The sequence below is a fragment of the Rhinichthys klamathensis genome, unplaced genomic scaffold, assembly GCF_029890125.1.
Source record: "Rhinichthys klamathensis goyatoka isolate OS25496 unplaced genomic scaffold, OSU_Roscu_1.1 h1tg000197l_1, whole genome shotgun sequence".
NCBI classification, from domain to species: domain Eukaryota; kingdom Metazoa; phylum Chordata; class Actinopteri; order Cypriniformes; family Leuciscidae; genus Rhinichthys; species Rhinichthys klamathensis.
Window position 1 is genome coordinate 1,035,147 of NW_026606723.1, and position 23,540 is coordinate 1,058,686.

Genomic DNA, 23,540 nt, shown 5'->3' on the forward strand with positions numbered 1-23,540 from the left:
ATGATTTCGGATAGCACAATATGAAAGACAAATGAGTGTTGTGAAAGTGAGAACTTGGACTGTGAGAACATGTATTTTATACCTCCAGAGGAAAAACGAACCAGGAGAGGTGTCTTGCTCATATGGATTTTTAGGGAATCCTGGCTTCTTAGGCGAGATAAGACATGACAACTGGGAAAAAAAACACTGGAACAGTGTTTTTTTTATTCATTCATTTATTCATTCTATTAGTTCAAACTGCTAAAAATGGCTTTCTATATGAATGAGCCATTGAATCTCTCTGTCTGTATTTATTTATTTCTATCTATCTATCTATCTATCTATCTATCTATCTATCTATCTATCTATCTATCTATCCGTCTGTCTGAAGAATCAGCTTTTAAAAGGTATTACAGGTTTGTTAGGTGCTTATTAAAGCATTTAGTCTTTTACCAGGGCTCATTTGTGGCGGCTCCTCTGAGAGATCTTTAACACGGAGGCAGAATGAGCTATAGCCTGTGAGTTGCTACATTCCCCTCTGCAGCTGTCACTGTGCCCAGTGTATGTCAGCTGTTTAAAGGGACCCAAAAGTAAAGACTTTTAGGTCACTACAAATCTCACTCCTTCTTCCCCGTTGTTTCTGGGCTATGTGTGGTTGTGACGAGGCCGGTGCAGAGGTGTGCTGGATGCTGTCAGAGCAAAAGTCATTTGATTTATAACAGCTTTCAGCGCTGCACTACTTCATCTACATTCATAACTATTATTAAATTAATTAAAGAGCCTGTGCCCTGCTTCTGTCTTTTTCAAGTACTTTTTGTGTTTTCACTTCTTTTCATTAATCAAAATGAAGCAAAATAAACTATATTTTTTAGACAAGGGGCCAGATTTAATAACAGCTTGCTCCAGCGCAAACCCTCTTTTGGTGATAAAAACAGGATTTACTAAAGACACAGTGAAAAATTTGCGCTAAAAAGGCGTGGACAAGGTTATTTTTGCGGCTGACCTTATTGCATATGCATTTGTAGGAGTTTCCCTTTCAGATGCAAAATTTATGGGAGGAGAGTATTTAAATGAATCATGCAAGGTGATTTGCTAAGGTTTGCACTTGTCAATTTACTGGTATTTGCGCCATTCTTTAACGACCAAAAAAATGCATGTCTTGAACCAAAAGCTAATTTGCGCTGCTCTTGGTAGATTGCGTTGGTCATTATGGAAATGATCCCGCTGTGTCTGTGTTCTTTCATTTGCCAGTAGATCATGCGCAGAACTTTCCTCTCCCATCCCATCCCAGCTTTTTTGGTTTTGCGCTCTTACGCAAATTTGCCCTGTTTAGTAAATCTGGCCCATGGTCTTTGCAGTCTTTCTTAAAATATATCTTTTTTACCCTGGGGGCATGTTTGCTATTCACGCAATGATTTTTTTCTTCTTCTTCTCACCAATTTCACACTCCTATTTCTCTCTCTCTCTCTTTGTGTCTGTTTCTCCATCAGGAGCTGTGCGATGATCCTCACTTGTTTGTGGATGGGATCAGTGCCCATGATCTGCACCAAGGGCAGCTGGGAAACTGCTGGTTTGTGGCGGCCTGCACCAGCTTGGCTTCCAGAGAGTCTCTGTGGCAGAAAGTAAGTTAGTGGAGTGTGTAAACGTGTGTATGACTATGAACATTACTGTATGCAATGTTCCCTCTAAGCTGCGACCTTGCTCCCGCGCAGACGGAAAAAGTCCAGAGATACCAAAATATTTGGGTAAAAGCTAGAGATTTCTTGAATCAGAGCTAAATGAAGTAACAGCATTTAAAATGGAGTCCGTCTTAATGTCCATTGGTTTTCAGTATGGAAGTGCAACTGTGAGAAGATTGTGTGGAAATACTCAACATTCATTTGCAAGATAAGGACAGCATCCTTGAATATGGAGGCCATTTAAATAATAATAATAAAATCAATATGTTAGATTATATGATAAGTAAATAATAGTTATATATATGTCAGTCAATCTAATAATAAAATAAATTACATAGACAAATATATTGTGAATAATTAATTTATGGATTTTGAATAAAATGCAATAATGATATTTAGACTTTTGATTCACTTTTCACTTGATATTATTAATAATATTTAATCTTATATTTTTATATATTTTATATAATATATGAATTCTTGTATACATTATTTATTGTTCGTTTTATTTTTGTATTTATGATTCAAAATCAAAATTCATATATTTATATAATATATATATATATTATAATTCTTGAAAAATTATAGAATTATATAATAATGTATAGAAGTAAAGAATTTATTATATTTATATCATAATATGTCATTGGTGGCTAAATGGGTTTCCCAATAGAAACAGGTTTTGCTCAGCAAGTACAAAATGATGCATGAATCACTTTTCCTTTTATACTGCATGCCTGCATAGGTCTCCCATTAGACCTGCATTGACGGATTAAAACCTGCTTGTTTTGTCAGCAGGGCTTGACATTCACTTTTTTTGCTCACCAGCCACTGTGGATAGTGGTTTTCCCCGTTTACATGTAAACCAGTAACCTGACAATGCATGTAAACTGCATATACATGACTTTATTTATAAATCAGGTCATGCCCCTGTGTGATACCAAAACATAATGATTTGCGTATCTGACGCTGAGTATTTCATTTGTTATGTTGGTTGTGATGTTAAATAAAGCTTGCAACATCAGCGGGAAACTTACAGCTCATATATTAACCTTTTCATGCAGTTACAGATGCAACGTTTTGACTGAACCACTTCTACTTCTGCTGCATGAGATGAGAGCACATTTTGACCATTTTCTGGGTCATGAAAGAGTCTGCGTTTGTGATATATTTCCTTCTTCCTTACCTGCAAAATGCTCGCTCTGTCTGGATGTGTTTAAATCTGCGTTAAGAACGCGTTTCTGTCACACATCACACATGCGCACTTCAATAAGCCGACAGAAAACAGGTTAATGCGTTTACATGTCGTGCGAAATCGAAGTAAGAGGCAAAAAACTACCTGTGTCAACCAATTTAAGCTTAAGCCGTTTATGACCTTACTCCGATAAAAGAATACCGAGTTTGCATGACCACGTGCGTTTTCGGTTTATTAAGCATAATCGGCTTAAGAACGCGCATGAAAATGCGCTCACTGATCCATTATACTGTCACACGTTTTCTTTCTCAACTGTTTACGTTCACTTAAACTGTGAACATTCAAAACATAACTGTGTTTATGTGAATACTCGCCAAGACCAGCATTTTGGTATTATTTTGTGTGTATATAACTGTTTAAGCACAACAAGCAGGGTAAATTAACTCAATTTAGTACTGAGAGGTGGCTTTATGTGCTCACACTTTGGGTTTGAGTAAAATTATGCGCAAAATGTGCAAACCCGCACCGAAATTCAAGCCCTGTAACACCAACAATATTCATCCGGAGCAAATGAAAGGAGTGAGTGAGGAGAGGCGGGTTTGTGTGTCAACTTGCAGTTGGAGAGATCATGAGAGACAGAGAAAGCGCTGCTGGTATCGTGTATCTATTCTGCGGAAAATGAGTATTGGAAGCGTTTCAGATATTTCAGTATCGATATGTTTAGAAAAACACTACATTGCACTTTTATTTATTTTACGTTTATTATTTCAGATGCCTTTTTAAAAGACTACAATTGAAAAATGGATATATTACATATAAAATTAAACTCGCTAATGTGGCTAGTAGGAATGAGTGTGTTACACGCCACTGCTGAAATACAGCCGCATTTGGCGGGAGTTGATGTCAAGCCTTGTCTGTCAAAATATCTATATGTTATCTTATATATTGAGTGTGTTAAGCTGTAAGTAAAACGGTCTCTTTGAGCTCTATTAGCAGCTGTAAGTTGTAGGCTGCCATAGGAGCTGTGTGCTCTATTAGAAACCATTACCTATGATGGTTAAACAGGGGAGAGATCTGCTCACCTGTGGCTTCATGAATGTACACACACACACACACACACACACACACTAACCTTGTAGTCCCAGCCGGTACTACTGTAACTGTTTCTCAGTTTCTGTTTGTAGCTTTGGTGGTGGTAGACAGGTAAAGAGTGCTATCGTTTTCTGAGCTGTTAATTAGTCATAAATGTTAAGTTTCAGTCTCCCTGCATCCTCCCCAGTGTGCGAGGTGTTTTCTCCTGCCTGGGGAAACATTTCCTCTCCCCTAGAAACACATCACCATGAAGGAGATGACTTATGGGGCTTTCCAATGGGACTCCTCTCCCCGGTCCTGCCATTTGTTTTCCTGACAGGATTGGGCATTGATAAATGAGAGTGTGTGTGTGATACTATCTATGCCCTGTGTCTTTGCAGTAACCTTTTATCCCACCCAATCACATGCACTCAGCACGGATACATCCTCAAGGGCAGTGGCTCGCAACCAGGGGGCCTCAGCAAACTTCCAAGGCGGCCACAAGATAACTTAAAATAATTTAAAACAAGACAAAACAAGCATTCGAAGTAAACCAAACAACTCAAATTAAATTCACACCCTCAACTTTTCTTTAAAGAAGCAGTATTACCACAGTCTAGAAAAACCTCAGGTAGTCTGTCTCATTATAAAAGTGTAATTTCTAAATCTGGAAAAGTCTTTTAAATGAATAAAATCTTGGGCATTTGTATATATTTTATAAATATACTTTATATATATATATATATATATAATTATTATTATTTGGTTTTTTTAAATTATCCTTAAGTTAATCCTTATCCAGAAAATCATGAACAACTGGAAGAATCATGTGGCTTTCGAATATTGTTGCGGACATTGGGGCACCATGGAGTCAAAAAGATTGAGAACCACTGCTCAAGGACACTGCCATCATAACCCAGTAAAGTCATTTGCATCAATTATTCAATGGATTAATGGCTACGACTACTAAAAGCACAAGTTTTACTTTTATTCATGAATAAATTAGATTTTCTTGAATTATTAGTGTGATTTATTGTGGGTTAACTTCATTACAGTCTCATCACAGTCACAAAAACAACTAAACATGAACAATCAATCACACAGATACAGCTCATCACATTGCATAAAATGTTCATGGCTTTGTCATAACTTTATAGGTCTTTAGGAACATAATTTTATGGTCTAACTACTTAAAGTACTAGGTCTAGGTTAAGCAGACCGATAAAGCTGTCGTACCCTTCAGGTTCTCTCACTTGGAGATCTGGAATTCAATGGAGCAGTCGATGCTCTCCGGAGTCAAGCCGTCTTCAAAAGCGAACAGGAAATACATCACCTTACGGACTTTGGCCAGCTCGGCTATCCTCTCGCCGAACTCCTGGGCATCAGCCTCATAGCATTGGATGAGATCGTCGTCTGCACTTTTCCAGAAGAGCCCTGTCGGTTCGAGGAGCTGGCGGGTCATGAGATAGGTGAGGTCGGGCGTCCAGAGCTGGGAGGTGGCAATGATGTTGAGGCGGCCAGGGGTGGACATGCGGATGTTCCAGCGGGTGAAATGCAGGGCCTGTTCGGAGAAGTCCAGGCGGTAGACGCGCTCACTGAGCCTCAGTAGACGCTCTCCGTCCTGGCGTTTCTGTCCCCGCTGTTGCAGAGACTGTACGCGCAGACTCATGATCTCTGTCAGCTGTATATCAGGGTTGAACATCAACTCAAGAGACATGTTCCTAGTGAAGATGTTTTGAAACCTGACTGCAAATTTCTTCTCCTTGTTTTTCTTTTTCTTTTCTTGCCTTGCCAAATTAGGCTTGTTATCCACCGTGTGACCTCCTCGGCTCTCTGCTGATGTCTTCTGCCGTAAGTGCCACAATGAGCCTTTGCGCTCTGAAACCAACTTATTTCACACTGGGAGTTTTTGTTTAGATGTTTGTTGCTCTCGGCAACAGCAATGCCGGGTTCAAGAGGGAATTTGAGACATCTGTGTTTGCTACATGTGTGTTTGTTTTACATTCACGTGTCCATAAAGTTTACCTGGAACAGGAGCTGATTCTGTTAGAGGTTAACAGGACTGTGCACTTCACCTGCAGTCAGTATCACAGTGTCCAGATAATGGACCTGCTTCTCTTGGAACAATTACCACAGAGGTGTACTTGAAATCTAATCTCTGTACTGTCCCAGAGGTGAAAGAGATGTAGTTCTGCTATACAGTTTCCAAATCACCCTGGTGTCCTACCCACAATAGACTTTAACATTGAGGAAAACCTGCATCTACCTGCATTTATGAACATTTAAAGTGATACTCAATGATCCATTGAATATTACACTGCAACAATATTGGAAATTCATCTGGTTTAGTGTTCATTTGTATACAGTTTTTTGGTGTTGTTGTCATATTTTTTCTTTTGATGAAGAGAAAATATAGTTTAAAATTAGTCAATATTTTTTCATGTCATATTTAATTAATTTTAGTCCATATCCCTCTGATTAAAATTAAAATGATTTAAGTCTGCGAACATATTTAGGTCAACAAAAAATAACATTCACAGTAGTTGACGTTTAAATAAAACATGAAAAAGCACACTAAAACTAAACTGAAAAAAAAAAAAAAAATTATAAAAATGACAAAAGCACATAACACATTTACTAAGACTTAAACTAAAATTAAAATGAAGACTGTAAATATAAAAATAAAAGCAAATTTAAAATATGAATAAATACTATAATAGTTTATAAATAATAATAACTACACTAAATAGGTTTGTGATTTGTCACCACTTCTAGTAAGCACTACATGTCACTTTCGTGTCTTTCAAGGTTATTCCAGACTGGAAGGAGCAGGAATGGGATCCAGAGAAGGAAGACTCTTATGCAGGAATATTCCACTTCCGTTTCTGGCGGTTTGGGGATTGGGTGGACGTGGTGATCGATGACCGTCTCCCCACAGTGGACAACCAGCTGGTGTACTGCCATTCAAATGATAGCAACGAGTTCTGGAGTGCCCTTGTGGAAAAAGCCTATGCCAAGTAAGTAGTTCAGGCAGCAGACAAATTAAGAAAAAATATATACAGAGATTAACATTAAAATGTGATGACAGTGATGTTAAATTCTTTCTCTATACCAATCAAGAGTTTATGGTTGCTATGAAGCCTTGGATGGTGGGAACACGGCCGATGCCCTGGTGGACTTTACTGGTGGCGTGTCAGAACCTATGGACCTTCTGGAGGGCCAGTTTGCTCAGGATGAAATCGGCAGAAACCAGCTCTTTGAAAGAGTGCTCAAGGTCCATAATCGAGATGGCCTTATCAGCTGCTCTATCAGGGTGAGAGATACAACTTGCAATATAATCTGCACAAGTCTGACTATATTTACATTTTATTTTATTTTATTTTTATATACATATTTTTTTATATATATATTTTTTTTGTGTGTAAATTTTAATGAAAACTTAGTATTATATTTATTCCCATGTTAATACATTGTGGAAGCCCAGAGCACATTTTGTGCATGTTATTGTGTCTCATGTGTCTCACGTTTGTCAAGATTTGTATTCAGACACTCATCCATCTATTAATCCAGCCATCCATAATTTTTCTGCTCTCATGTACTATCTTTCATAAAAGTATACTTTCTCAAAGTCAAATAAATCTCTGATTGTGTGTGACTTGCTTACCAATGGTCTGTGAAACTTCATCTTCATAGATGAAAGCTTTTTTATATATATATTTTTTTATTAATACTTGAGTCCACTAAGAGATCTCCATTGTGTGTTAGGCATCATTTAGGAATCAATTTAAACAGCATTATCTGATGTACCAGACAGGGTTGTAATTTTAAGCAGATTGTCTGGTGTTCATAACAGAAGCAACTTTATCAAGTTTCACTTTATATTCTGGGCTTTTGTTCAAATGTGCAGGAGAAAATGGCTGTTTGCATTTATGTAAAATGCTCCTTTTTATACGCAACATAGTCCTTCCATGTCACTCTCCGTCCGTCCTTCCAACCTAGTCTTGATAATGTCGACACAATTGATTCATGTCACATAGAGCTTACACAACTATACATATTGTCAGCTTCATTTGCACAGCAAGTCCTCTGTTCATTGGATTGTAATAAATGGGCGTGGCTTGTCTCCTACTGATTAACATCACTATATTTCACTGTACCATGAAATATAATGCCCACGTTTTTATAATCGATAATTCACACACAGTGATTGTGCTTGCATTCTAATCAAGGATAACGATGATTATGCTTTAAGATAGACTTCATAATGTCAGGTGTTCAGCAAACTAACTGAAATTTGACCTTCGGTGTTTAGGCAACCACAATAGAGGACATGGAGGCAAGACTGGAATGTGGGTTAGTGAAAGGACACGCATATGCGGTGACCGACGTTCGCAAGGTTCGACTGGGACATGGCCTTCTGGCGTATTTCAAGTCAGAAAAGCTACAAATGATCCGCATGAGGAACCCGTGGGGCGAGAAGGAGTGGAGTGGACCCTGGAGTGACAGGTGAGACTGCCCCCTCCTGGTTTGGAGGTCTTATAACATCTAGAACATATCGTATAGCAGGTTTCCCAAACTGTGCTTCATGAAACCCTTGGGGGTTTGTGAGTTTACGAAAAGCTAATAATTGATTTATTAATTAATTATTGAATTAATACATTTTTTTAAATACTTTTTTTATTTGTTTACCTGTGTTTCATGGGACGATTAACCAACATCAGAGAACCAAGAACATGCAAATGTATTGTAAAATTATTGAAATATTAACATAAAATCTCAGATGGTACTTCAAGTAAATATTGTTGGTCAAGGCTGACATAAAGTTTGGGACTTAATGGCGTATGGTGTCAACAATAATCAACAATGGCTTTTTTTTTCTATTGCCATTTTTATGACAAGAAATGTTGAGAGATAATGGAGATAAGTTGCAAGCCAGACTCAAACCCAAATTTCCCACATGAGTGCCAAAGCTCAATGTTTCAGAGCACTTGTTTTACGATGTGGCATTGTAATCAGACACTTCTTACACGTATTCCCAACAGTCAATTCTAAATAATCCCTAAAAAAAACAGTGCAAGCATATACACAAATGATTTGTCTTTTTTGCCTTTTCTACTCTTTTTGCAGTGTTGTGCTATACATCCTCAGAGACTAGAGAAAACCATTTCTCTCCCTCCTCCTGAGATGGTTTTGTTATAAATAACACATAGCTGAAGTCTCTATTCTTATCGCTGGCTGGTGTGAAATTGAGAAATCAAGCAAGGCAGGCTGGTATAAAATAGCAAGCGGCTGTGATTGAAACGCAGAGGTCTGAGGGTGTTTAGACATCCACCTCCTTTCATTTAAATAACTGTGTTGTCACTTGTTTGATGACACCTACCCTAAATATCCACCATTGCAGCGAAGAGCATATTATTAAAATGGGGCTGTGTAATTGGAGAGAGGAAAATCTTGACAATCCTTCTCATCACTCTTTGTTCAAGTGCTACTACAGGCAGGCTTATATTGGCCTCTGAATTATTTACTGGCTAGCCAGAAGAATCTTATTGAGGTGAAAGCAATATTTCTTAATATTTCTGCTTGATGAATTATTTATTCAGGGCTTGATTAGAAATACCATACTTGGTGAAGTGCTCTATTTTTTTCACAGCATCCTAGAAAATCTTAGTTGATGGTTATGGACACAGGCTGTCGTCAGTGTATATAGTGCTGTCGTGTGTGTATGTTTATTTCTCACAGTCTGGTATACGCCGAGTAATCACTGGTCTGTTTTGTAGCTCAGAGGAGTGGAAGAAAGTGAGCAAGAGTGAGAGAGAGAAACTGGGCGTCACTGTTCAGGATGATGGAGAGTTTTGGTGAGGCTTGCTCTGATCTTACCTTCTAGATCAGTCTAGATCACTGTCTCTGATCAGATGGGTTCCAAAAGTTGAGACCATTGTTTATTATAATAAAATATTTATTATATTATATTATTATATTATATTTAACACTTTACAATAAGGTTAAACTCATTAACATTCATTACTTCATTAGGTATCATGTACTAACAGTGAACAATTTTTTACAGCATTAATGTAGATCAATGTTAATTTATTTATAAATATACTATTGTTGAGTGTTTATTATTATATTATATTATATTATTTAATATTTTACAATAAGGTTAAATGCATTAACATTCATTACTCCATTAGGTATCATATACTAACAATAAGCACATTTTTTACAGAATTTATTCATCTAAATCTATTATATAAATATATTGCCCTTTTGCTTTAAAATCTGATTTTATTAGAGAAATCTCAAGAATCCCAGGTTTAGGACTGTTGTACAGCACTGCATCTGATAAACACCTAAATTATCCAGTTATCATAAACTTCACTTCCCTTGCTGGCTATAAACTGCATCACCAGGATGAACTTTGAGGATTTCTGTCACTACTTCACCGACCTGATCCTGTGTCGACTGATAAACACATCTTACTTGAGCATTCATAAGACCTGGGAGGAGGAGGTGATGAGGGGCTCCTGGATCCACCGAGACGACCCGCTCCGCAACCGCTCCGGAGGCTGCATTAACCATAAAGCCACTTTTCTGCAAAACCCACAGGTCAGTGTGCCTGTGGGAATGTGCCTTGTAAAATGTTGTTCTTGTCTTGGAGGCATTTAAAGCTTGTGGGTTTCATCAGAGTAAGATATCGCATGTTTCTGCCCACAGTATGTTTTTGATGTGAGAAAAGTGGAAGATGAGGTGCTGATCTGCCTGCAGCAAAAGGAACGCAGAGCTACTCCCAAGGAGGGCAAAGGCGAAAACCTGGCCATTGGATTTGACATCCATAGGGTACAGAATTACATGCACACATAAATATCTTTATTTCACATTGCAGCACATTACAAGCCTTCACATCTGCCTGTCATATTGTATAAGAGACTAAAGCCAATGCTATAAGAATGAAAAAATAAATAAAAATGGTATTTTATCTGTCCATGTAATATTTCTGTCTTCATTAAGCCTCTTTCCAACCACTAGGTGGAGTTGAACAGAAAATACAGAATGCACACAGCTCAGCAGAAGGTCGCAGGGTCGATCTACATCAACTCTCGCTGCGTCTTTCTGAGGAAAGAGCTGAAGGAGGGGCGTTACGTCATCATCCCCACAACCTTTGACCCTGGTCAACAAGGAGAGTTCCTGCTCAGAGTCTTCACTGATGTGCCTTCAGACTGCAAGTAAATTAGTTTTCTGAGAAAATCAACCTGCACTGCATTGTCCTGTTTAACCCTTGCCATATTCATGTACAGTTTCAGTTGAAATATGTAATAATAATTGTGGACATGTACCTGGCAGTGTTATTTTACTATTATTTATATTCTATTATATTTAGTGATAAAGCAAAATTTTAATTCTGGGCCGAAACGGAAAAATTCAGGATGCAAAGTTACTTTTTAAATTTTTACATTTTACTTTTTTTGTATAATTGTATTAATATTAGACTTTTTGATTAATTACAATTTTTGGAAAATGAAGTTAATTCAATATTCAGATTTTAGTTTAACAAAAAAAAATATTTGCACATAAGACAGATTTATATCAACATTTTGATAATAGAATTATGTTTCTACTCCAATTTATTGGTGAAATATAAACAATTAACGATGGCTGTAATAATTTGTTTTCAAGACAGATTTATTTAAACATACATTAAATAATGAAGTCATCACTAACTTAAGTAAAAATATAATGGATATGTAATTCAGTGCATATACAGTATTTAGCAAAATGCTCTTCTCTAGTGTTATTTTTTCTAGCTAACTAATGAGTTTATGGACATTGAATAGCTTTCTTGATGTAACTAAATCAACTGTAAATGTAAAGCTGTTTTGACGTCTTTCCCTAGTTGAAAAACTGATTGAGCGATTACATGAGACAGGATTAATTTCGGTAATTTGTAATGTACAGTATCTTTCAGCATAGCTTCTGGTGTTCACCCATGTTTATGCTTCTTGTGTTTATCGGATGGCAGGCGGCCAGCTAATATTGAGTGAAGTTTTGTTCATGCTTCAACAGAAAACAGCACAGAATCACATATTCAATTTAAGAAACCATTTCATTACCGATTAAAATAAAGAAATGAATATTGTCAATCCACAGCTAGTGTCCACACAGCTCACACGTTTAACTGTTGTAGCTTATCCACGTGGTGTGTGCGAAATAGACACTGAACACAGTCAAAATGTTCCATCGGAGAAGCGCTAATTAAACATGTTTCGCTCACTGATTTCTGCTCTCCAAAACCATTTCGGCCCGAAACTGAAAATCGGACGAAAGTTTTTGGTAGCCGAAATTTCGGTAGCATCCCTAATAACAACACTGGTACCTAGCCAGAAAGGCTCAAATCATTCCTGCTTGTGTTTCCTCAGAGAATTAACACTGGACGAGCCTCCTCAGACATGCTGGACTGGGATTTGCGGCTACCCTCAGCTGGTCACCCAGGTGCATGTGTTAAGTGCCGACGGCTTGCAGGGCCAAGATGCCAATGGAGGTATGCCTACTATTTCTATATAACAAATATATATATATATATATATATATATATATATATATATATATATATATATATATATATATATATATATATACGGGCTTTCGCACCGGGTAGTTATAGGAACTAAATTATTATAGCTAGCCACCAGGGCGGTCCCCCGAAAACAAAATTTTCCCCTAGGGCCATTTTCCTGGTTGCATTTGCACAGCCAGTAGGAACTCTGAAGTGATGTAAATGACTGGAGGATTTGAGGATGCCGTGATCGGAGCTGTGTTTTTGTTGTGTGTCGTGGGTTTCGTGATAACGGAGATGGAATGTAGATGTAGTTATGCGATTGACAGAGCAAAAAGGAGGGCTAAGAGATGAAATGTCCTACAACAAGTTGCCGTGCTACATATCATCGAGGCTGAGAAAAGAACACTATTACCTGTCATTGTTTTCCATGCGTGTAAACCTCATTCCCCTGGGTTCAAGAGGCTCACCAGCGAGTGACACTAGTGGCTGTGGTCTTTAGTGTCCTTGTTAGCGCGTGCGCCTCCCAAGCCGGAGGCCCCAGTTCGAATCCCGCTTGGAGCGGGTCGAGTAGGGCCGGTTACATTTGGTGCTGTGACCCAGGAAGGAGTGATGTTTAGGGGGCTGAGTGTAATGGATGTAGGCCAGTAAGAGCTGTGCGTGTAAACCTCACTCCCCTGGGTTCAAGAGGCGCGCTAGCGACTGACACTAGCGATTGTGGTCTTTAGCATCCTTGTTAGCACTATCTCTCACACCGGAGACACCAGTTCGAATCCCGCTCGGAGCAGGTCGAGTAGGGCCGGTTACATTTGGTGCTGTGACCGGGATGGGAGTGAGGTTTAGGGGGGTGAATGTAACAGACGTAGGCCAGTAAGAGCTGTGCGACTGATGCTAGCGGCTGCGGTCTTTAGTGTCCTTGGTGTCTTCGCCAAAAAGTGGATACCTCTGCCAATAGACATAGGAACTATGAAAACGTTTCTCCGGTGCAAAAGCCCCTCATTAGTGTGGGTTTTAGAGGCATTGTATATCAATAGCTGATGAACAACACTATTAATCTACCTTGATAAAAGTTGCATTTATTATTTCTCTTCTTAATAAAAGGTCTTGCTTCTGGATTCCATTGATGCCCCTTGCATTTGAATGTGATAATACTAATAACAATTTGCATAGTTGATTTCTCCCCATAGACCCTGAAACCAGTGCTCCATGAACTGCAGTCATGTACAATTTTAAAGGATAGTTCACCCAAAAATGTTTTCTGTCATCATTGAGTACAGACTGTAAATGATGAATTATTCCTGTAACCCATTACAGATTCAGATTTTTGTGCTGCTTAATAAGTCTGGAGCTTTTACACATAGAAATCTCTTTTGACCGCACACAGAGCTGCACCGCTTGATCTCCCACAAGACACGCTCTGACTTCTACACAGGAGGTACTGATATTAGCAGCCACTAGCATCTCCTTCCCCTTATAGAAATGTGAGCATGTTACAACATTAATTCCAATTCTGTGTCTAAATCTGCCACACTGTATCTCATTTACTTTAGTTCTAGCACAGAATAGTGAAAGTGACACATTTGTCATGCAAAATGAAGACTAATTTTTAACATGTTTTCAGTGTGACTTTGTGCTCTAGAATCTTAAATTCTCTAGTGTCAGTCTGTGCTTGTCTTTTGCTTAAGTGTTTCTTTCACCTCAGCACTCTGGGTCTGCATTTACATTTATGTTCTCGTGATTTTTTTTTTACCAAAGTGTATAATGATAAAGTGTACAAATCACGAAATATGCTAAGATATTCCTCAAAAAACAAGATGAATTCCACAACATTTGCAAAGTTATTACAGTGCGTCAATGAAGGCTTGGTGTTTTAGGAGTTAGTGACTGAAGATTTACAGGTTGTGGAGTTTTTTGTGAAATTTGTCGTAGATTAATGAATGAAGCTTTGGTTTGACATCAGAGTACAGTGTGTTTGGTTGTTAAGAGAAAACTGGGGTTTTCTCTTCCTGAGTTGTTTCCTAGCTACACTCGTAAACAGGTGGAATTCACAGTGATGATGTAAACATACCGTAATGTTAAAAAAAAGACCTGCTGGGAGAACTGGGTGGAACTGAACTCAGGTTCGGAGCAAGTGCTTTTTTAATTTATTTTTCAATCTCGACTTGTCTGTATTCAATGCATGGCATTGTATTTGTTTCTTTATGGTGCACTGCAAAAATAATTTTCTTAATCATTATTTTTGTCTCAAACATCCAAAGAACAAGATAAATGTATTCTAGACTTGCAATATATACACTAACGTTCAAAAGTTTGGGGTCACTAAGATTTTTTAATAATGTTACAAAAGATTTCTATTTCAAATAAATGCTGTTCTTTGGAACTTTCTATTCATCAAAGATTTAAAAACATTGATAATAATAAGAAATGTTTCTTGAGCAGCAAATCAGCATATTAGAATGATTTCTGAAGGATCATGTGTAATGATGCAGAAAATGTATCACAGGAACATATTATATTCTATAATATATTCAAATAGAAAACAGTTACTTTTAAATGTAAATATATTTTTTACTAGAAAAAATACTGATTAAGAAAATATTTTGCAGCGTGTCAGTGGTAGAGGCAGCAACTGTATGTACTGAATCCTGTCATATAAAGTGTGTTGCTTACACGTTTTTATTTTATTTTATTTTTTTAGCCTCTGACCCATATGTGATCATCACCTGTGAGGGGGAGAAAGTTCGCTCCCCCGTGCACAAAGACACACGCTGCCCTAGTTTTGATATTAAGGGAATATTCTACCGCAGAAAGCCAAAGGAAGGCATTCACATCGAGGTGAGTTGGAAGTATGTAATTACTTCTCTTCCTCCTTCAGTCCTTTTCACCAACTGCTACAGATCTCCTGATCTGTTCCTCTTACCTTATTTCTGCTTTTCTTCTCTGTTTCTCCTGCTTAACCCCTCTGACTGCTCCTTGACGAACTCAGATCTACAATAAGAATGTGATTGTTGACACCTTCCTGGGTCAGGTGACCCTCTTTACTGACCCTAATGACCGGCAAGAGCAGCACACAGTCTACCTTAAAGACAAGGGTAGTCGCCAAGACAACAACCTTCCAGGCACGCTGACTGTGCGCGTGATCACCTGCACCACTTTAACCAACATCTGATCACAAACTTAATGCAGCCTGAGCCTCATGCATCCCGCCACTTCACACTTTCAGCTTGGTTTCTTCATTCACCCTCAATGCCTTTAGCACTCATACATTTCTCCTCTTTTTTTACTGTAAAGGGTTAGTTCACCCACCCCTCCAAAAAAACCTGAACCATTATTCACTTTCATGTTGTCCCAAACCCCTTTAATGCTATGTTTTCTATAGATCAAAAGACAGTTTTGTATAATCCTCACAGTTGGTACTTGGTAGTGACCACAGTAATCCATACAGTAGATTCCGAGTCTTTTGAAGCCATATGGTAGCTTTATGTGAGGAACAGACTGAAATTGAAGTCATTATTCAGTGATGATCTTCTGCTCCAGTGATCTTTTAACTTGAGAACAACTGTGAAATTGAATCAGTGAGTTGAACTTGGGCTGTGCCTGAAATTGCCCCCTTCTGAAATCGGCAGCTTTAGTAGTAAGATGAAAAGATGTATCTTCATGGAATATGTATAAAGCTTTAATAATCAATAATGATATATTAAAAAGGAATTTATACCTGTGTGATATTACGCTGTATCCACAAAATGGCGTCATCTTCTGGCAAGACGCGGAAATTAATTTGACGCACGACTCTCACAGTACATTATGGGTATTCTCTAGCCGTTTAGCGTACATCAGTTGTACAGTCGTTATTGCGGTGCATTGTGGGATTGAATGAGTGCACTCGATAACGTCCACTATGTTTTCGGACACCACTACAAATGGATGTCCCCTCAAATAGTGCCATATTTAAGGGTATATAGGGGGTGATTTTTGACACAGCCTTGTACATTCTGATTCACAAATCACTCATCTTTTGAGCCTGTTCCTTTCAGTGAACCATTTGATCTGGTTCACAAATCAGTTCTTGAGTTCTCACATAATGACCACTGATCCATGATTCATTGATCCATATTCCATTGGTTCTTAATTCAACGGTTCACTGGAGGGGAAGATTATAGGTGAATAATGAATTCATTTTTTTAAAGTAAAGCTATCGATTCTCTTCAGTAGACTTTGAAAAAGTTGTATGGACCACTCTTGTGGTGTTTGGAGCTTGACAGAATGTTGTGTGGAAAATAGCTACATAAAGATTCAAAAATTATGTTTTTGTGTTCCACAAAAAACAGCATATGGGTTTATAACATGACAGTGAGTAAATTCTCTGTGAATGAATTTTTAATACCTTTAATACCACCTAGTCAAGATCTGATATTGTAATAAAGGGCTATGCATTGTGTTTGCAAGAGCAGCTGAGGTGGTCTAAGGTAGAATTAGATCCTTAAGGAGTCCAAGTCCCATGAGCGACCATGCCTCGTCTGCCAGATCACTGAATGCAGCCCAGCCCGGGGAAATGATTCAAATCCGCTTTTTTTCCCTTGTCTCTCTTTCCATCCCTTCTCTCCTCCACACATTCAGTCATCACATATCCAGTCAGTGTCAGCACGTGCCCGTTCACACAGCTTCCCCTCAAGATGCACAGTGACGTGGAGGTCCACCTGATTACAAAGACCTTGATCTTTAGCTAGACCTGATCAGCTGTCATTTAGCTGAAAGATTTCAGTGACCGTTGGGTCGCAGCGGGCAACTCTTCAGATTCTCCGGGTCAAGTCGCTTAGCAACAGGAGTCTGGATTGGAGCCTACCGGAGCTTGAAGGCGAGTTCTACTCTTACCACTGGACTCATGGTACCAAAAGCCCACCCGAACTATCTGCCATGCCATTTTCTGCCTGAAAACATGGATGGGCATTACAAAAATGCCGGGGGGTTTGATGAGCATTTCACCTTTGTTCTGAGTGTGTGTGTGTGTGTGTGTGTTTGGGTGACCAAATAGTCCTGATTTGACAAGTCTTGTCCCACATCACATCACAAGCTAAATTTAGGATGACATTTGTCCTAATAATTAGTCTTTAGTTTGACAGCTATAAACAATATTTTAAATTTGTCATCACTATGATTGTATGCTTTTTCTATCATGAGAAACCAGCAGCCTGATGTGTAGCTATTCATAACAAAAGAGGGGGTGGGTTAATGTGTGTAGTCCATTGACTTTATTTTAGTGTTATTTATATACTATTATAGTATGTACAAATATTTTTAATTGACTTATATTTTTATATAGTCAGTTTTCATTTTAATTTCATTTTATTTTTTATACATTTTAATTTTTACTTTTATCATTTTGATATTTTTATAGATTTATATTGATTTATTGATTTTGATATTTAGCTTTAATTTATTTTTATTTCAGCTCAAGTTTTTAGTATTTTTTTCAGTTACTGCCAAGGCAATCTTTTTTTATTTCAGCCTTATTTTTATTAAATAATTAAAGTAATTCAATTAAATAATTCTTGTGCTTGAATGGTATACAATCGCTTGAATGTTTAAATTAGCAAGACTTAAAAAACATGTTGAAATGACAAACTTTCATGACTACGCAGAATTGGCCCATCTGTCAGCGATCCCGAGCGTCTTTCACACTGGCCCTGGGCCATTGGGCAGTCCTTACTGTCGAGCCCTGCTGTGTATGCATGTATACTGATTTTGTTATCATGGATTTCTGGTCACCTGTGTGTGTGTGTGTGTGTGTGCGTGCGTGTGTGTGTGTGTGTGTGTGTGTGTGTGTGTGTGATCCACTAGCCCTCAAATATAACCTAAGGACCATTAAAAGGTTATGCACGTTTAAATCAAAGGGAAAACTCTATCAGTGCTAGCGGTGCTCAAAGGATGAAGAGCAGGCCTTTGGACCCACAAATATCTCTGGGTTTACCTCACTCTTGCTCTGAGGATCGCGAGACTGTAAAACAAGGATTTGTCTGTGTCTTAATGACTTTCTAGTCAGTCTCCTGCCAAACAGCATGTGCCATTGTTTGAGATTCGCAACAACTGCTGCACGATTGCATTAACGAACATTCTGTACTTAAGAGAAGATCCTTGTTTTTTTTTTTTCTCTCAACCTCTCTTGAAAATGAGGAACTACACCTTAACTACAGACATGTGGTGAATATCATCACCAGCTTTGTGTCCTTTCCAATGGCTAGTTGTGCTGTTCCACCAGAGACTGCTACAGAACTCTTTGTGCACTACAATGTCTTGTTTATGCTTCATCCCAAGATTTCAGTCACTATAACTGAGTTTTGGAAAAAGAAATAAGTCCACATCAGTCTTTTATCATGGTTGGGTATGTTTTAGCATCCTCTGATTTGAATGTCAGCAACACTGAAAAACTTTTTTTTAACCACAGACTTCTTTTAACCACAATGGCAAAGCATAAACTTCACTCAATTTTGTTAGAATTAAAATAAATAAATCCAGTTGCCAATGTGGTAAGAGAAAATAAACATAATTCAAGACATATTATCTGAGAAGAAGACTTATTATCTTGTGCAGGATGTTAAAATGATTCTACACAAGACAAAAACACTGATTAAGAATTTGATTTCTGCAGTGTTGAGTTGACAATTTGAGGATTTATCCCTTCGTAACTCATCTTCGCCAATTTCACTTCAAGTTAATTAATTTATTATTGCCTTTGAAGAGTTTTTGTTACATCTTGTAATTTTGTTTTAATAATCTTTAAATTCTTCCGCAATGAAACAAATGTGAAGGCCAAAAGGTGCAATAGTTACCATGAGCCTGTTTGCAGTTTTTACTATTTTGTGTCTAAAATGTAGCATAAGAATCTCAAACATTAGGTTAAAATGACTAATGTTTATAAAATTTGTAATGTTTTTAAAGTTGAGCCAGTATTGATACTCAAACCCAGATGAGCAAGAAAAGGAGAGAAGAGAAACACCAACAGTGTTAAATACCAGGTTTGAACAATGCAGTGCCAATCAGAGTAACAATGTTGGATGACAAGATCACGCTGAAGCCCACTGGATTAGCCAGTGTGGCACACTAGAGACGAAATGATCTTATTCAGGGATGAAAGAAGCTTTTTCTTTAGCTCCATTACATTTCAGTTTTTATACAACCAGACTGAATTGGAAATCCCCAACAATAGGCCAGTCATTCTTTTACAACATTTGTGCCTCCACAGGCCAGATTATGACGGTTAAACGGGATTTAGCAAGGAAAATTTCATGTCTGTGGAAGGATTTTACTTATCTCCATTTTGTCCTCTATGACCGACTGATTTAGATAATAGAAAGCAGTTTGTACTGAGCAGAGAGGTGTTTGATTGAAAGTACAAGTTCAAACAGCAAAATTTTGACATGTATGGTTTAAGTTAGCCACCTTGTTTTTGCCTTTTAGATGTGGAGACAGCAATTTTGCTCCGATATGAATTGTTTTTCATGTTTGTTTCCATGAAGTCTAACCCTGTAGTTCTGTGGCACTATCAAAATATTGCTCTGTTTGTTTGAGCAATCCAACCAGCAACATTGGCTTAACCAATGGGGTGAGTTTGGGGCAGGGCTATCTATTTATCTGACCAATGGCAAATGAGGGGCATGTTTTGGAATTTGTGCAGTTTAGTTAGATTATGTGTGCAGAAATTACACACTTTGTACCATTTAATCTGACTAAACAAACTAATAAATAGCCTTAAATCTAGTCAGTTTCTCTTTACCTGTTTACCTGTTCTCTTTAGACAACAAACCTTTCATTTTTCTTTTACTTTGTTTTATCCAAAGCTTGAATTGTAGATTTTGATTTTGATTTTAATGTGAAAGATGCCAATGTGCCAGTACAGTTGGAGCCATATGCATTTCCTGTTATATTTATTTTCCGTCTATGTTGCCAAATAACATATGTGGCCAATGGCATATAATAAGAACCGTTGAAGTTCAAATGCCTTGTGTAAAGATTTCTTTATATTTCGATCAGTTATTTGTATGTTTTCTTTAATTCATTCGAATTTTCTTTGGCCCTGGCCATATGGCAGAACGACACCGTTCAAATGGTCTTAGAAGGTCTTGGTTCACTCAGATAGTGGTGCATGCTTCAGATCAAATAGAGGAACCTTTGCCATGTTGTGTTGAGTGGATCTTGATGCTGCTTCCATGTGATAGTGTAATCTAACATTGCATGTGGGTTTGTGTTTGTTTACAAACAGGATTTATACACACTATGGATTGATACAGCAACCCAATGTTTGCGCAGCTAAATCAATGTACGTATGAAGGAAACAACATTTGCAGAGGATGCCTAGTTTCACTCTCTTGCATAATTGATTCACAACCTCAACATGTATTATGTCTGTGGAGACTTTTAACTGCTTGTAATCACGAGGCAAATTCAAATCCTCTAAAGCACTGGCATTGTTTCGACTCGTATGATCACGTGAATGACGTTCTTGAGTGTTTCTGCTGGCCGTTATTTGCTCTCTGTGATGTTACTGGCTCTCTGGCCTTGACTGCTGCATGTACTTTGGCTGAGTGAACCTCTTTTCTTTAACACACGCCGTCACAAATACTGTCATGCCATGTTGGACTTTCTCTAGGCATCTTGATAGAGTACAGCCTTAATAACCAGTGACTGCTTGCGGAAAGAGTGAATCCTATAGCTCTTTGTCATTTTTTTGACATGGGTCAGATGTCCAGAGAATGAGCTTGTGATACTCTTGTATTTTTTCTGCTGATGTTGAACTTGAAACCGACATATATATACATAAACAGAAATACACAAAATATCTTGCATGGTATCATTATATGAAACATAGCTGATATTATCTTTATAACAAGTATCTTTTATCAGCATTTTATACTCATTTGTTTACTGTTTTATATCTAGCCATTGAATCTTGTGTTCAAAAATCAAACAAACAAACAGACACAGACATATATACTATTATCTTTACTGATTGTAGGGTTTCTGTATCTTTTCTCTGTTTAAATGTGTTTTATTTTGCGTGTAAGTCTCTTCTGGGTTACACTGTGGTTATTGGATATACTTATTTGAAGTATTTTTTTTTTCTTTTGTATTTTGTCAACTTGTGGCATGACTTTGAAATAAAAGATAAAAAAATATATATTGCTGCAGTTGTTTTGTGTACAAGGATTTTTGATACTTTATTTTCTCATCTGACGCTCCACTATTCTAACTCGGTCAAATCCTATTGTAATTTATCATTTGTTTTGTCTTGTTTCGACACAGCAACATGAAGGTGAGTAAATTATGATAGAATTTGAATTAATGTTTTTATGTTGGGTCTGAGAGAGCCCAGTGATGTAAGTAAAAAAAAAGAAAAGAAAAGGTAATTAAATTCAAATTTCATTCAAAGTTAAAACTTTAATTTACTTTAATTTTAACATATTTCTGATGTTGTTTCTTTTTGATTAGAAAAATGTCAGGAAGAATCAATGATGCTTTCACATTAAATGTTTTTCCGCCCGATTAAAAGGGCTTTGGCCTTGAGAGATTTCACTGTATTTAATGTTATTTATGGGTGTTGTATATTCTGGATTCGTGCCATTTCCATTTAAACTTTACAGTCAGTGAATCAGACACACCCAGCATCTGTTTATAGATACAAAAGCTTGACCTTTTCATGTTTAGTTTGCAGAGGAGATGAATGTGTAACGGGAAACTAGTGGCCATGTACCTCAGTTGAAGTGACCAGCAGACCTTTGTGTCAAGCCTTCCCTCCCCCACAGTGACCGGCCGCTGTCTAACCCCGCCTCCTCTAAGCTGGATCAGGAGTGCCATTGAAGGAGACGCTGAATGCTGCCACTGCTCTCCTGCTGCATTACCCAGCATCACACATCAACAGGTAGTCCACAGTAGGACATACGTAAGAGGACGACGACACAATTGAGCGACTGTTGAAGAGTGTGCTTTATCCTCTGATATCATTGTCTGATACACCTGTCAATCACCTGACTCCAGATCAGCTCTTGAACCTGGACGTGTGGACCTAAATAACATCTGGTGACAGAAGGACGAACAGATAGAGGTGCAAAGATAGAAGAAGGGAGAAAAGAAAAGCAAAAGAAACTCTCGAGTCACTGTGAGGTGAGTAAGTGTTCAGATTCAGGGCTTAGCCGTCCAGCACCTCATGCTCTTTTAAGGCTTTACAGAAAGCTACTTACTGCTGACTGTTTTCTGCTCTGCCGCTCTCTGTACCAGGCCTCAGGAGGAACCATTTATACCTTCCTATAGAGAGAGAAGGGTTGTGAAATACTTTGGCATAAGAAAGCAAAAATCTTCCCGTTTCCCTATGGAAATATTGAAATATTTAATTTACTGGAAAAGTCAAATTGTGTGAGAAAACTATAAATTATACATAATTACATGAATTGACAATGAAAAATATTTCTAAACTCAGTTTGTTAATCTCAACATTTACTAAAGTATTATTTAATTCAAACACTGTATCTAACATGAACTAACAATAAACATTTATATTTTTATTAATTTATTTTTTAACAAAGATTAATAAGTACTGCCAGGAATGTATTGCTCATTGCTATTAATGCATTAACTAACCTCAACTAATGGAACCTTGTTATAAGTGTTACCATTTTCATTTATCATGACTTCTACTAATTGTGTTTTTTTTTTATTAACTTTTTTACAATATATATATATATACCTACTACATTTTCATTTCCTGCTTACATTTTTTATTTATTTTTTTAATTTTAAGTGTAAAACTGTCATCCACATGTGTTTGTGTGGATGGCGTGCAGCATCTTCTACAGAGAAGTGAATTGCGTTGACATGCTGAGCTGACGGACACAGAGGAAGTGACTGTGTTAATCTGCCTCTGGCACTCAGTGACGTGCTGGATAAAGCAGTTAAGAGTTTAGAGGGGCACAAGATTTAAGACCTTTAGTGAGTCTTGGCCCAGGGCAAACGACTGGTTATGAAACCAGCCAAATAAACGTCTGACCTATAAGTCTAGAAACACATGAGCAAT

At 37.7% G+C, this 23,540-nt stretch overlaps 3 protein-coding genes across 6 annotated transcripts in view; 2 read left to right on the plus strand and 1 right to left on the minus strand.

Moving 5' to 3' along the window:
• The window catches only part of capn5b (calpain 5b), a 28,475-nt gene extending 12,722 nt beyond the window's left edge, over positions 1–15,753 (plus strand). The window contains exons 3-14 of one of the 3 annotated variants that reach the window (XM_056262974.1): positions 1,470–1,601; positions 6,733–6,941; positions 7,045–7,237; positions 8,237–8,430; positions 9,702–9,779; positions 10,338–10,533; positions 10,642–10,764; positions 10,954–11,150; positions 12,342–12,463; positions 13,863–13,913; positions 15,177–15,313; positions 15,465–15,753. In XM_056262974.1, the coding sequence (XP_056118949.1) occupies positions 1,470–1,601; positions 6,733–6,941; positions 7,045–7,237; positions 8,237–8,430; positions 9,702–9,779; positions 10,338–10,533; positions 10,642–10,764; positions 10,954–11,150; positions 12,342–12,463; positions 13,863–13,913; positions 15,177–15,313; positions 15,465–15,647 (1,815 nt within the window). In that variant the 3' untranslated portion in view covers positions 15,648–15,753. Of the gene's footprint in view, positions 1–1,469; positions 1,602–6,732; positions 6,942–7,044; positions 7,238–8,236; positions 8,431–9,701; positions 9,780–10,337; positions 10,534–10,641; positions 10,765–10,953; positions 11,151–12,341; positions 12,464–13,862; positions 13,914–15,176; positions 15,325–15,464 lie in introns of all 3 variants that reach the window. The other 2 variants (XM_056262976.1, XM_056262975.1) reach the window with 2 other exon arrangements.
• ompb (olfactory marker protein b) lies at positions 5,174–5,747 on the minus strand. Its single transcript, XM_056262977.1, has one exon. The coding sequence runs from the start codon at positions 5,639–5,641 to the stop codon at positions 5,174–5,176; it is 468 nt and encodes a 155-aa protein (XP_056118952.1). The 5' UTR covers positions 5,642–5,747.
• A 6,595-nt stretch (positions 15,754–22,348) lies between the features above and the next one.
• myo7ab (myosin VIIAb) overlaps positions 22,349–23,540 on the plus strand; it is a 37,294-nt gene continuing 36,102 nt past the window's right edge. For both annotated transcript variants that reach the window (XM_056262978.1, XM_056262979.1), the window contains exon 1: positions 22,349–22,633. The gene's annotated coding sequence lies outside the window, so the exon portion shown is untranslated. The remainder of the gene's footprint in view (positions 22,634–23,540) is intronic.

What these genes read in the sequence shown, in the direction of transcription:
- ompb (XM_056262977.1), bottom strand. Translation starts at nt 5,641, where the DNA reads ATGTCTCTTGAGTTGATGTTCAACCCTGATATACAGCTGACAGAGATC.